Genomic DNA, 14,950 nt, shown 5'->3' on the forward strand with positions numbered 1-14,950 from the left:
TGTCAAAGACAGTGCAGGGATCTCTGGAGAATGTGTTCGCACATTTTTACACCGTTCTTCCTTTTTTTACCCGGGTGCCTGAGGTGCGTATTGACCTTCAGGGACGGGTGTTATTTTTAAACAGCATCTAGGCCGTCTATACACGGACATGGGATAGTCATGAAGTTATTCAGTGCTATAAGAAAGACTGTCATAGACCCACCTTAGAGGTCTGATGTGAATTTAATAGCAGAGGTAGAAAGATTTCACAGCTTACTGCACTCATGAAGTCCACTCGAAACACTGTTTTATTTAGGATTGGTCAGTGAACAACACTATACAACAAATACAGTACCGTCAAGAAGCTGTTATGGCACAGTAAAGTGAATTTCTGCCGCAACTGGCACAAATGGTTAACATGAAGTTTAATCTACCTGTAAGAGAAGTGAAAGATTAAGATATTTCAGCCGGCATCGTGATTAGAGATCGGTTTTAGAGACGCGTTGTTGTATATTATAATGGCTACTTCATGACTGTTTACTTCTGGGCCTCTGACTCCTCCTCGTCATCCTCGTACATCTCTCCCTCTTCCTCGGCCGTGGCGTCCTGGTACTGCTGGTACTCGGACACCAGGTCGTTCATGTTGCTTTCGGCCTCGGTGAACTCCATCTCGTCCATGCCTTCGCCGGTGTACCAGTGCAAGAAAGCCTTACGTCTGAACATGGCGGTGAACTGCTCGGAGATGCGCTTGAACAGCTCCTGGATGGCCGTGCTGTTGCCGATGAAGGTGGAGGACATCTTGAGTCCTCGGGGTGGAATGTCGCACACAGCGACCTTCACGTTGTTGGGGATCCATTCAACAAAATAGCTGCTGTTCTTGCTCTGGATAGCCAGCATCTGCTCGTCTACTTCCTTCATGGACATGCGGCCTCGGAAGACGGTGGCCACGGTGAGGTAGCGGCCGTGACGAGGATCGCAAGCGGCCATCATGTTTTTGGCGTCAAACATCTGCTGTGTGAGCTCAGGGACAGTAAGAGCGCGGTACTGTTGGCTGCCACGTGCTGTCAGAGGAGCGAATCCGGGCATGAAGAAGTGCAGGCGAGGGAAGGGTACCATGTTGACGGCCAGTTTGCGCAAGTCAGCGTTCAGCTGGCCCGGGAAGCGCAGCGAGGTCGTGACTCCGCTCATGGTAGCCGAGACCAGGTGGTTGAGGTCACCGTAAGTGGGGGTGGCCAGCTTGAGTGTGCGGAAACAAATGTCGTACAGGGCTTCGTTATCAATGCAGTACGTCTCATCTGTGTTCTCAACCAGCTGGTGGATGGACAGCGTGGCGTTGTAGGGCTCCACCACCGTGTCAGACACTTTAGGGGAAGGCACCACGCTGAAGGTGTTCATGATGCGGTCAGGGTATTCTTCTCTCACTTTGCTGATCAGCAGTGTGCCCATGCCAGAGCCCGTGCCCCCTCCGAGTGAGTGGGTGAGCTGGAAACCCTGGAGGCAATCACAGTTCTCGCATTCCTTCCGCACCACATCCAGGACAGAGTCCACTAGCTCTGCTCCTTCTGTGTAGTGGCCTTTAGCCCAGTTGTTCCCGGCCCCACTCTGACCTGAAAACAAATTGCCAATTAAACAACCATGCCGGACCTGCCTTATTAAGTAATAATATATATCAATTAACATCAGCAACAAGTAATTAGATTTAAGGCAAGTAATGTGCAAATGTCCAGGGGTTAAACTGGAGCACAAGGTAAGCTGAGCTAAGTTTTGGTACTGTAATTTAATGAAGGTGTTAATTACATAAATGGAAATCTTTGTGAAATCCACAATCTAAACCAGACCAAACTGTAGACTTGCTAATCAGATGAAAAAAATTATAATCTGTACTAGACACTGAAGTGAGGTACACATATAAGACGATGCTAGATTTTCTCATCATGATTTTAGAAATCATTATAAATCTTTGGCCAAAACGAATAAAAATATTTTGACACAGTGTTTAGCCCAAAGACTGAAAGCTGAAAAGGCCCGGTCATGTGACTGTAGCTGTCGAAAACCCCTGGTACAGAGAGAGACAGGGTTGCATTATTTACAAACCAAAAATGAAGTTATCCGGTCTGAAGAGATGACCAAAGGCTCCAGATCGGACACTGTCCATGGTTCCTGGCTCCAGATCCACCAGGATAGCTCTGGGAACATATTTGGAGGCTGGAAAGAAATCAAGCAAATGATGATTCATTTCCAAAAATATGGATATAGACCTTAAATAGAGGCATACACATACATGCATAATAATCATTTGTAGACATTACAACTGGAAATGTAAACAGCATAGTGCAAGTTTTTATCAATGTTTTATTAGTATTATCAAGAGAGTTGCTGTAATGTAAGTGCTGATAAGAACTAATTTGTTTTCTGGGTGGACTACAGCATTAACCCTAACTATAAACGGCCGACACCCCCCCAAATCATTGAGTTCAGGTGTTGTTTTTCAGGGGTTGGGTTTGGCCTCTTAGTTCCGGTGAAAGGAACTCTTAATGTTTCAGCTTCATACCAAGACAATTTGGAGAATTTCATGCTCCCAACTTTGTGGGAACAGTTTGGGGATGACCGCTTCCTGTTCCAACATGACTGCACACCAGTGACCAAAGCAAGGTCCATAAAGACATGAATGAGTGAGTTTGGTGTGGAGATACTTGACTGTCCTGCACAGAGTCCTGACCTCAACCCCATAGAACACCTTTGGGATGAATTAGAGTGGAGACTGTGAGCCAGACCTTCTCGTCCAACATCAGTGTCTGACCTCACAAACGTGTTTCTTACATTCATGTGCATTTAAAGGCAGGTGTTCCAAAACTTTTGGCAATACAGTGTAGGATGTGTTGTTTCTTATAAACTAAAAACTTCTTTTGAACTCTCACTAATGAAGACACATCTGTAATGATTTTTTTTGAGAGCTGTACTCATGTTCCATGCACATGAACAGAAGAAGGCTTCTGAATGCGTGTTATTGCAAGCTCCTCTGAATAACTTTTTCTATACTTTGCCTTGATTTCTGCGATTTCTTAAAATCCTAATATTGTGTTAATGCTAAGAAAACAAAATAGCTTTTTGCGATAGTCTGTATATTCATGTCTTAATAATATGGTGGAAAAACTTATGAGCTAATTTACAACCTTAATTCTAAAAGGGAGTGATGTTATCTTGTTCCAGGAAGTCAAATAAAGAGCTTAAAAATAAAATGAAATTTTGTTACTGAATTATAGACCCAGATCTTTCCCATTATCACTTTCTTTAAACGCATTTAAACTGATTTATTTAACAATTGCACGTTTTTGAAGGTTGTATAGAAAGATCAGGAACAGAGAGTAATACCTTTTCTTACAACTTTGCTGAAAATGAACACAATCCATATTGTTATAATATTGTGTTATTATTTTTATATTTATTACTTTTGAATCTATATGATGACCTTGAGTGACCAGAAAGGTGGCTATAAATAATATTTATTTATTTATTTATTTATTTATTTATTTATTAATTTATTAATTTATTAATTTATTAATTTATTATTATTATTATTATTATTATTATTATTATTATTATTATCATATGTTCTAAAAGTCTCCTTATGGGAAATGATTGAAAAACATCAGCATTATTTCCAGCCTTTCTTCCCACTTTGTTAAAAAACCTCACACCAGAACTTCCCAGAAATCTCCCACTGTAGTGTCTTTGAGAGTTCGCCCTGACTCACAGGACGCTTCATTGTAGTAAACGCTGATCCTCTCCAGCTGGAGGTCTGAGTCACCCACGTAGTTTCCAGTGGGGTCGATGCCATGTTCATCGCTGATCACCTCCCAGAACTGTAGAGCACAAAACATCACAGCACACAAATCAGAGCTGCTTATTCCTCTTTCTGTAAAACTCTATTTGTGAAGATATCCGGGCATAGCTATAGGTTTATGGATTAGTAATATTAAGGATATTAGTTGCAACATTATATCCATTTGTTCTGGACTAATTCGATTCTCCTGAAGCAGCCGTTAAGGCCCAGACCAGGGAGATTGATCTTCTGGAAACAGATGTAACAGGAGAGGCTAGTGATGTACTGCTGAGAGAAACACAGCAATCCACAAGGGACGACAGATGGCATCAATCCAGCAGAACAGAAAAATGGAGATGGAGAAAATTTCAGGAACATTCTTATTTGCAATTTAAATCACAAAGTGATTTGATTAGATAATTCCAGATATTGCCAAAAGTTCAGGGTTTGGGCCTCGCCTCTTAGTTCCAGTGAAAGGAACTCTTAATGCTTCAGCTTCATACCAAGACATTTTGGACAATTTCATGCTTTGTGGGAACAGTTTGGGGATGACCCCTTCCTGTTCCAACATGACTGCACACCAGTGACCAAAGCAAGTTCCATAAAGACATGGATAAGAGAGTTTGGTGTGGAGGAACTTGACTGGCCTGCACAGAGTCCTGACCTCAACACCATAGAACACCTTTGGGATGAATTAGAGCGGAGACTGTGAGCCAGGCACAAACTGGGACGTCTGATTTTATATGCACATGAATTTAATATGGGGATGGCCCATGTGTTTGTGTATGTGTGTGTGTGCCCTGTCTAAAAGAGTCCATTTTGATATAATGCATGAGTTAAGGAATAAAAAACTCAAGGGAGTGCTGTTACAGGAAACTAATCAATGACTGGGTGCAGCAGGGTTACTGTTTTACGGATATTAAATATCACTTAAACGGATAAAAAGCATGATATGCAGTTTACTAATAAATTGTAAATTAAAATGCTGGCAAATTTCTATGGGAAAAGAGGATTAGAACTTTGCTGGTATAGAAACATAATCCACCTCAGGTACTGAGTACTGTGCTTTGGGTCATGCTGCATCGCACCACCGCATCGTTGATTATTTGCCTATAACGGCACTCCTCCGAGTGTTTTATTCCTCACAGAGTTTAAAATGGTATGTATACAGGACTCCAGCTGTAGTGTTGTTTATCCAGCATCTTTACACCAGAAACATTGGGAAGAAATACTTTTTCTATGGAATTAAAGAATCCAACAGATCTGATCTGTTTCTGAGTTTAACTCTACTGTGAATTCTTCTCACATTTTCAGTCAGCTACGCTTCTATAAGCCTCATAGCAGGGTGTCAGCTCCAGCTCTCTTTCTTTAATCAGAGGAGCATGACTTAGCAGCTGATAGAAAATAAATAGGCTGGTGTGTTATTTGTGCTCAGAATCTGAACTGACTCTTTAAAAGGAAACAGACTCATGCTGGGATTTGGGCTATGACCTGGATATACTATTCTGGGTTACAGTGATGACGTAAACATGCTATGGGAACAACAACGCAAAAAGTGTTCACCTTTGAACAAAAAAAACGAAGACGTTCACATTGCAAAGAGTGTCAAGGGCATTGAGGGCATGCTGTGTTAATGTCGTCCCTATTACTCTGTGTGTGTGTGTGTTTGTATGAGAAAGAGATGCTACAGGAAACAAAGCAACCTTCTATATCACAGCCTGACTGAATTCTCAATTCTGATTGGTCAGAAAGTCTTGCTTCATTTTATAAGAGCAGCTCTGACATTAGTGCTGCTTAAATTCGCTCGCGCTAATACGTTACTAGCGTATATGTATTGTTAATATCTTTGTAGTAAAAAAAAGCTATACTGGATAAATCCAAGAATAAGAAAATGTCTGGAATTGTTTGTATAGTTTGCTATAATTTCTATGAGCAGGCATTTATTTAGAAGGTCTCCAGGATGGAGGAGATTATGCTTTGTAGTTTCTTGGTCTTAAAGCGTATCATTTCATTATCTGGTACTGTGACCCTATCAGTATCAAAGCCAATATTCTGCTAATGTTACAATACTCATAGTCTATATATTTAGCATCCAGGCTCCATTTGATGCTTTTGTCTGTTGTGCCTTGGCTCCCTTGTCTCCACCTCTGTCTCCGTCTCCCCGACGCTTCCTGTCTCCCTCAGTCTCTTACTCTAATTATCTGTTCTGTCCAACGCAGATGTGACCTGCCATCTAAATAGGTAATTAGGCATCCTGAAAAGGCCGAGCTTGCTTTTAAAATGTGGCATGCATTCATTTCTTAAAAAGAGAGGCGAAGAAAAGGCTTCATTAGAGACGCAAGAGAAGAAATGTTACAAATTAGGACAGAAATGTGGTATAGATAAAGAAAGTGGTGTGAGGTAAACACCCTGATCCATCATTGTGTGTGTGTGTGGGTGTGTGTGTGTGTAAAAGTGATGTAGCTCTCTCATATAAAGGAAAGTAATGATTGGGGCAAATGAACATCGTGTTGAGTCAGGGTACCCTGCTGCATACAGCATGAGATCACTGCATTATGTCAGTCGCCCCCCTCCCCTGTCCTTAAACAACCCCCAACCACCCCCCACCTCCACTTCCACCCTTCCCTCCTGTCCAAAAAGCCTCCCTCAGGCCCTGGCATATGCACACTGACACCTGATCTCTGCTCTGAATGAATGAAGTGATGAAGGTCCATTCTGGTGACGTGATGATTTGCAGCGGCTATTATTATGACCCACGGATCAGAACGAGACTTTACTGTACACGTGGTGTCACATCTACTCGAGATGTTTCGCATTGATCTGAGATGATGAGGAAAAGTTCTGCAGATTCAATCTGCCTCATATCTGCAGACAGGCACGAGAATGGACGGTTACTGTGTCAAATCATCTTTTTACACGAAATGCTCTGAGACAAAGCAGGAGTGACGTCACAGTATTTGTGTAATGCATTGAATTATTTCATGCCGAGTCATCATCTTTAAGCAGAAACTGAAAGAGCCGCTTTCAAATCATCTGATAAAAGATTTTTCACTCACATAGGTGTGTAAAGTTTTATGAAAGGCATTCTGTGCATTTTCCTTGCTTAAAGGCTAAATGAAAATTTAAAAAATCCCCTAAATCTATCGTCCTATCATTCATTTCTAAGCCAATAAATGAAACCAGACATCCTCACCGCTGGCTAGTGGCGCAGCAAAGAAATGAATCTGCGCCTTTGTTTGAGCCGAGTCATGCGACAAAAGGACATTGCGGCTTCAATACAGGTCCGAGTCCACTCCTTTCCTCACTCTTAATAAACGCATCTGGATGTTTCTTGAGTCGTTATTAGCAGAATGTAATGATTTGATGATTATCTGATGCTCAGTCACGCGCTTGCCAGCTGTTGCGCTTGGAGTCTGCGACTTTAAAGTTAAAATGCGTCTCAGCGTGACGTTTTGAGACAGCAGCTCTAATCACATGGGTGTGGTCAGATCTTTCTTGCCAAGTCATTTTGCGAGCCTCTCTGTGAGAAAACCAAGAGATCTGTAACACTACAATGAAATTTTCCCGAAATTTCCACCGTCGAGCCTAACACGCTAATTTTGTGCTGTAGGAGCTGTGCACCTTTCCTGCAAAATGCTATTATTATTATTATTATTATTATTATTATTATTATTATTATAAGCAATAATGAAAGCGGTTTTTTTACCTTGGCTCCGATCTGGTTGCCGCACTGGCCGGCTTGAATGTGGACAATCTCTCTCATCCTCAAGGTCTGTGTGTGTATATGTGTAAAGGTGTGTGTGTATATCTGTGTGTGTGTGTAAGCTGTTCTCTGCAAGTTGCCGGCGAAAAACTCGGACAACGCAGACCGGCCTTTTATAGCGCAGACGCAGCTATTTTTTTTCTGTCCTAGACTCAGAAAGATGCTGATTTAACACACGGCCGGTGACGTCACTAAGCCCAGGCAAGCCGTAGCCAATCAGAGGCGGAGGAGAAACCGGCCGGGTGCAGCCGGCTCGAGGAGGCAGCATCAGCACCACTTCAATGCGTTACAAAGGATAGCTTAGGGATGTTAAGGGTGGGAAAAGTTTCAGAGGGAAAACGGACAATGCTTATTACATGAAAGTAAAAAAAAAAAGAATTAAGAAATAAGGCTTATTTGTTTGTTTGTTGGAAAAGCCATTCAGGTACAACAACAACAACAACAACAATAATAATAATAATAATAATAATAATGATGATGATGATGATGAATCTTGAGATCTGGTTGATGTCAATGGATCCAGAGCCTACACTGGGTGTGAAGCTTTATCCCTTTGGATATCATTCCATTGCAATACAACACACACACACACACACACACACACTTACATAAGTTCAAATGTGTCAGTTCAAATCCCAGAACTGCCACGGCCCTCGACCACGGCCCTCAATCTCTAATTTCTCTAATCTCTAAGTTCATTTGTATAAATGAGATAAATGTATAAGGGATAAGGGCATCTAAGAAACTCTATAAATGTGAATATACTGGCATTTTTGTGGGGGGAGAGATGAACAGAGAACCTGAAAAACACCCACATATAGACAAAGGGAGAACTTTGGGGCCCTGGAGCTGCGAGGCATAATAATAATAATAATAATAATAATAATAATAATAATAATAATAATAATAATAATAATAATAATAATATATAAAAACATTATTTTGTTTTGTAATACATTTGTGGTGTGTGTGTGTTAAACTGATTTATTACAAAGTATTTTATTGCTGTTATTTTCCCATTTGTCATTCAGTGATGTCCCCTTTAAGTAGATACTGTATTCTCATAAAAAATCTCATTTCCTCCATGTCAGCTTCCTGCTCTTTGTTCAGTGCATGTCGAATTCCCAAAGCCTCGTTTCATCACCTTTTAACTCGGCCTGGCCCGTCACTGTAAAACACACACTTATCTAGGTTGGGGAGAGAAACCAAGAGTCAGTACTCAAGAATCAGCATGACAGTGGTACAAAAAGACAGAAAGGAAGGAAGGAAAAATCCCTGACTCACCCTGACCACGCCCACACCCAAGAGTAGTTTGCACAAGGATCTGATATCTGAGTCTTTAAATGCAATAGAAAGAAGGAAGAAGAGACATGACAGCTATTGTATTTTCCTCTAAGGGAAACACACTGGTAATTTTGCGCACTCACGACTCCTGGCTAAAGCATGGTGTATTGATTTCTGGGCCTGGAGGACAAACGCAGCTGAGTGCCTAATTGAGCTGTTCCTTTTAAGCCTCTTCATTGACAGATGGTGCACAAAGACACAAGGAGGCGAGGATCCACCCTTTTAGAGAAAAATGAGTGGCAATAAGGCCCTTATGTTAAAATAATATCTAAAAACATGTGATGGGGCAGGTCACCATGTCATGCCCTGAAATTTCCCATGTGATCTTTGATGCAATAATAAGCTATAATTAGCCAGGTACTACATAAATGAATCCGGGGGAAAAAATGTAAAAACTCATGCCCTACATGCGAAAAAATGAAATGAAATGATAAATAAAAATAGTTATGTAAGAGAATTAAAGTGGCCTGAGGTGGAAGAATAAAAATGACTGACTTACATGTGAAAGATTAACATGATTAATACATTTTATTATTTAAAATTTTTAAATAATAATTTAAAAAATATTTTAAGCTTTTATTTCAAAGCAATAATAATAATAATAATAATAATAATAATAATAATAATAATAATAATAATAATAATAATAGTGAAGTTGTGAGTAAATAAATGAAATAAATAAAGCTAAATAAATTGTCAGAAAATGTGGTGGAAAAAATCAAATCCTATGTTGATTAAAGAAACTGTATTGTATTTTAATGTATTTTAATTTTAATGTAAATAAATAAAATTGCACATAAAAATAAATAAAATGCAGGTAAATGCAATATTACTACTACTACTACTACTACTACTACTAATAATAATAATAATAATAATAATAATAATAATAATAATAAAAATGTTCAAGGAAACAAATATTTTACATTTATAAATATTTTACAAATATTTAAATCATGTGAGAAAATGACATACAAATATTTAATAAAAATAAAATAATAATAATAATAATAATAGTAAAATTGTTCAAGCAAACAAGTGAAAATATTTAAATCATGAGAAAATGATGTAGAAAAAAAATCAAAACATAATTTAAATAATATTTAATAATAATAATAATAAATAATAATAATAAAAACAAGTTTTTTCTCTAAGGGATATATAATCCTTTTAATAATTTTGCACTCTTTTTATAATCTATATCTTCATCAGGTTTGTGCACAAGTATGAATAATAAGAAATCTTATATAAAATGCTTTTACACCAATTAATGCTAGCAGTAGAGGTAATTCATAGTAATGAAAGTATTCCATGACACTTCAAACTGAAGAGTCAGAAGAGATGAAAGTCTGCTATCGCCCTCTACCTGTGAGGCTGTGAGGTCCAGCTCCAGCATCCTTCAATTCAATTCAGTTCAATTTAGTTCAATTCTATTCTATTTGTATAGCGCTTTTAACAATGGACATTGTCACAAAGCAGCTTTACAGAACATAAGACATATAGGTGACTGTGGTGAGGAAAAACTCCCTGAGAAGGTAAGAGAAAGAAACCTTGAGAGGAACCAGACTCAAAAGGGAACCTCATCCTCATTTGTGTCACCAACACAGACATAACCTTCAACTTTTTAAAGTTAATAAACACGATAAAACATTTGAACATACAATCGATAGCACTGTACACATTTAAAGGAGTACTCTAATGACCACAGTAGTAATTGTGTATTAGTGTAATTGTGTAGTTTCTGATGACATATATAATGACACTGAGGAAATTTCTTTTCCTATATTATTAGAAAGCTGAATAAAATTGTAAAGAACAGCTTTTCTATGACTTTCTCTCATGTCTCTCATGTATAAGACTGTTATCATGAGTGTAGTGTCTGTAGTCATGAAATTGTTTCATATTTAAGGAATAAAACACAACATGGTTGGCTATGCATTAATATAAACATGCTCTATAAATATAGACAAGTTGTTCTTACTCAAGAAAATCTAGGAAACCAACTGGCTTGAAAAAAGTAAGTGTATACAACAAATACACTGCATTGCCAAAAGCTTTGGGACATCTGTCTTTACATGCACATGAATGTAATATGGAGTTGTCCCGCCCTTTACAGCTATAACAGCTTCAACTCTTCTGGGAAGAGTTTATGGGAATTTTTGACCATTCCTCTAGAAGCGTGGTCATTTGTGAGGTCAGGCACTGATGTTGTGATGACAAGAAGGCCTGGCTCGCAGTCTCCACTCTAATTCATCCCAAAGGTGTTCTATGGGGTTGAGGTCAGGACTCTGTGCAGGTCAGTCAAGTTCCTCCACACCAAACTCACTCATTGCTTTGTGCAGATAAAATAATAAATAATAAAATTGAATTGAATGGAATTGAAGTGAAGTGAATTAGATTGAATTGAATTGAATTGAATTGAATTGAATTGAATTGAATTGAATTGAATTGAATTGAACTGAACACTTTCTAACAGGTCATATGTTTTCCATTTTGTTCTTGATTTATGAAAAGCTATAAAACTACAGCTATTATATCAATGCAATAAATTAAATCATTGTACAATGTCATACTTCATGAGTGTTTTGAATTTGCAGCGCTGAGAACAAACGTAAATCACGTAACTTGTCGTGAAGGACAGAACTAAAAAATTGATTTTCAATTCAATTTATTTGTATAACACTTTTTTTTTGTATAACAATGGGCTCAAATCAGAGAGGAACCAGACTCAGAATGGAACCTTATCCTCATTCAGGTGACACTGGACAGTAAATACTGTAATTGTAAATAATGTCCTTTCTACAACTGTTAACAGTCAAGTAGAAATGTTCGGCCAAGAGCTCCTGAGCAACTAATAGGTCAGCATAAATACTGAGGTCATTATAGACTTAACACTAATTCCTCCCTGTCAAAGTCTGTAAAAAAAAAAATCTCAAAGAAACTGAACAGGAAAAAAATTGGACTAGAGTATACTCTAGTGGCCAGTGTGTGTCAGAGTTCCTTATTCTCAAATACACTGTATTGCCAAAAGTTTTGGGACACCTCTTCAAATCATTGGATTCAGGTGTTGTTTTTCAGGGGTTGGGCTCGGCCCCTTAGTTCCAGTGAAAGGAACTCTTAATGCTTCAGCTTCATACCAAGACATTTTGGACAATTTCATGCTCTTTGTGGGAACAGTTTGGGGATGACCCCTTCCTGTTCCAACATGACTGCACACCAGTGACCAAAGCAAGGTCCATAAAGACATGGATGAGTGAGTTTGGTGTGGAGGAACTTGACTGTCCTGCACAGAGTCCTGACCTCAACCCCATAGAACACCTTTGGGATGAATTAGAGCGGAGACTGCGAACCAGACCTTCTCGTCAACACAACATCAGTGCCTGACCTCACAAATGACCACGCTTCTAGAGGAATGGTCAAAAATTCCCATAAACACACTCCTAAACCTTGTGGAAAGCCTTCCCAGAAGAGTTGAAGCTGTTATAGCTGCAAAGGGCGGGACAACTCCATATTACATTCATGTGCATGTAAAGGTGGATGTCCCAAAACTTTTGGCAATATAGTGTAAATCAGGAAGCTAGAAACCCTTAGTATCAAATCCTTTGCTGAAGATGTACTGTATACTGTTAAGGAACCATTAAAGGTTCCAAGAAAGAGAAAAATATTAAATCATTTAAGGTGAAACCAGAGAACCAGGAGAAAGCAATAATAGTGTCCATTAAGTATTTTCTAGCCGTATAAATCTGACTCTTCTGTGTGTTTCAGCGCAGTAACCTGTGAATGCAGTACAGAGTCCTGACCATTACATGAGTCAGGGAGGAAGTTAAGGACATTCATTACTGCATTCCGCAGGCAGGAGGGTCATATGACTGCTTTGGCAGATTATAGTGGAGTGGCACACAGAAGGGATCAAGATGTAATAATAAAGGTAATAGGAAAAATAATAGTAATAAAACATCACAACTTTATGATTTCTTTGTGATTTTAATGTTTGAAAACGAAATGTGATTCTGATATGATCCTGAAATGGGATTTAATCAGGTTTACTGATGGCTGCAAAAGTTTACACACCCTTTCTTAAAAATACTGAATCTGAGTTAGAGAGATGTTTCTCCTTTATCATAAATACATATAGATGTTTTCATGTTTTAAAGCAAATATCAAATTTTCAAATCCTGTGTTCAATTTGTTTAGCAAAATCTTCTTTGCTTTTTCCTTTCCTTTCTTTTTCCATTCATTTCTTCCTGTCCTGTCATTTTCTTTTTTTTTCTTTTCCTTTCCTGTCCCTTTCCTGTCCCGTTCCTGTCCCGTTCCTGTCCCGTTCCTGTCCCGTTCCTGTCCCGTTCCTGTCCCGTTCCTGTCCCTTTCCTTTCCTGTCCTGTCCTTTCCTTTCCTTTCCTTTCCTGTCCCTTTCCTTTCCTTTCCTTTCCTGTCCCTTTCCTTTCCTGTCCCTTTCCTTTCCTTTCCTTTCCTTTCCTTTCCTTTCCTTTCCTTTCCTTTCCTTTCCTTTCCTTTCCTTTCCTTTCCTTTCCTTTCCTTTCCTTTCCTTTCCTTTCCTTTCCTTTCCTTTCCTTTCCTTTCCTTTCCTTTCCTTTCCTTTCCTTTCCTTTCCTTTCCTTTCCTTTCCTTTCCTTTCCTTTCCTTTCCTTTCCTTTCCTTTCCTTTCCTTTCCTTTCCTTTCCTTTCCTTTCCTTTCCTGTCCTTTCCTTTCCTTTCCTCTCCTTTCCTTTCCTTTCCTTTCCTTTCCTTTCCTTTCCTTTCCTTTCCTTTCCTTTCCTTTCCTTTCCTTTCCTTTCCTTTCCTTTCCTTTCCTTTCCTTTCCTTTCCTTTCCTTTCCTCTCCTCTCCTCTCCTCTCCTTTCCTTTCCTTTCCTTTCCTTTCCTTTCCTTTCCTTTCCTTTCCTTTCCTTTCCTTTCCTTTCCTTTCCTTTCCTTTCCTTTCCTTTCCTTTCCTTTCCTTTCCTTTCCTGTCCCTTTCCTTTCCTTTCCTTTCCTTTCCTTTCCTTTCCTATCCTTTCCTTTCCTTTCCTTTCCTTTCCTGTCCTGTCCTGTCCTGTCCTGTCCTGTCCTGTCCTGTCCTGTCCTGTCCTGTCCTGTCCTGTCCTGTCCCTTTCCTTTCCTGTCCCTTTCCTTTCCTTTCCTTTCCTTTCCTTTCCTTTCCTTTCCTTTCCTGTCCTGTCCTGTCCTGTCCTGTCCTTTTCCTTTCCCTTCCCGTCCCGTCTTTTTCTTTTCATTTTCTTTCTTTTTCCTTTCCTGTCCTGTCTCTCCTGTCGTGTCCTATCACCTCTTTTTTGGTCATGGTGTTATATCTGTGTTTCCTGTATTTCTGAATGAACTCATTTGTATATCGTTTTGTTCCCTTCTCAAAGATATCTTCTCTTTAAAAGGTTGTTATTTTCTCTTTCAGGTCATGTGGTTGCTGTTTTCCCGATTTCTTGCTGATTCTTAACTCTCAGAACAAACAGCCTGTGAGTTTGAACCGGTTTGAACTTTTTGATGCCTCAAATAAATGGACAAGGATGACAGCATGGATGCAAAATTATACAAAATGTTTGCTATAATTATTCATTATTATTATTATTATATAACCAAACCATGACCTTAAAATTATAATCAAAACATCGCTGAGGGTCACATGAAAGACTGAAATGAACTTTTCCCTTTCTTGTCCTCCCCTGAGCCACTATCATGTGAAGGAAGCATCTGTCTGATGCCTGTAAAAGATCAAAAACAAAAACTAGTTGTTGAAAATAAAGTGCTTTTTTATCCAAATCCTTTTCAAATCTGAGGTCTTCTAAGGCCTGCACTGCTACAGGGGCAATTAAACAGACACGGAATAATAAAAAAAGGTTTTATGCATGTTAGTAAATTAAGGAATAAGTCATTCAACTCTTAAGGTCATTTGAGTTGAGAAGCAAAAGTTTGTGGTTTTCGAATGGATTGAAGGAAAACATTCGACAAATTTCGCCATTTATCCACAAAAGGGGATTAGAAAATATTAAACCTGTAACGTGAGTCTGCTCCGCATCTGAAACGAACTGG

General features: G+C 39.0%; 1 protein-coding gene across 1 annotated transcript in view; it reads right to left on the minus strand.

The window, feature by feature from the left end:
• Window positions 1-264: 264 nt before the first annotated feature.
• The window catches only part of mc1r (melanocortin 1 receptor), a 19,349-nt gene continuing 4,663 nt past the window's right edge, over window positions 265-14,950 (minus strand). Inside the window, exons 3-6 of the mRNA XM_058387876.1 lie at window positions 7,509-7,728; window positions 3,734-3,842; window positions 2,074-2,184; window positions 265-1,586 (exon numbers count right to left, since the gene is read on the minus strand). Of these exons, the coding sequence (XP_058243859.1) occupies window positions 517-1,586; window positions 2,074-2,184; window positions 3,734-3,842; window positions 7,509-7,728 (1,510 nt within the window). The 3' untranslated portion in view covers window positions 265-516. The remainder of the gene's footprint in view (window positions 1,587-2,073; window positions 2,185-3,733; window positions 3,843-7,508; window positions 7,729-14,950) is intronic.

The sequence above is a fragment of the Hemibagrus wyckioides genome, linkage group LG04, assembly GCF_019097595.1.
Source record: "Hemibagrus wyckioides isolate EC202008001 linkage group LG04, SWU_Hwy_1.0, whole genome shotgun sequence".
In the NCBI taxonomy this organism is placed as follows: domain Eukaryota; kingdom Metazoa; phylum Chordata; class Actinopteri; order Siluriformes; family Bagridae; genus Hemibagrus; species Hemibagrus wyckioides.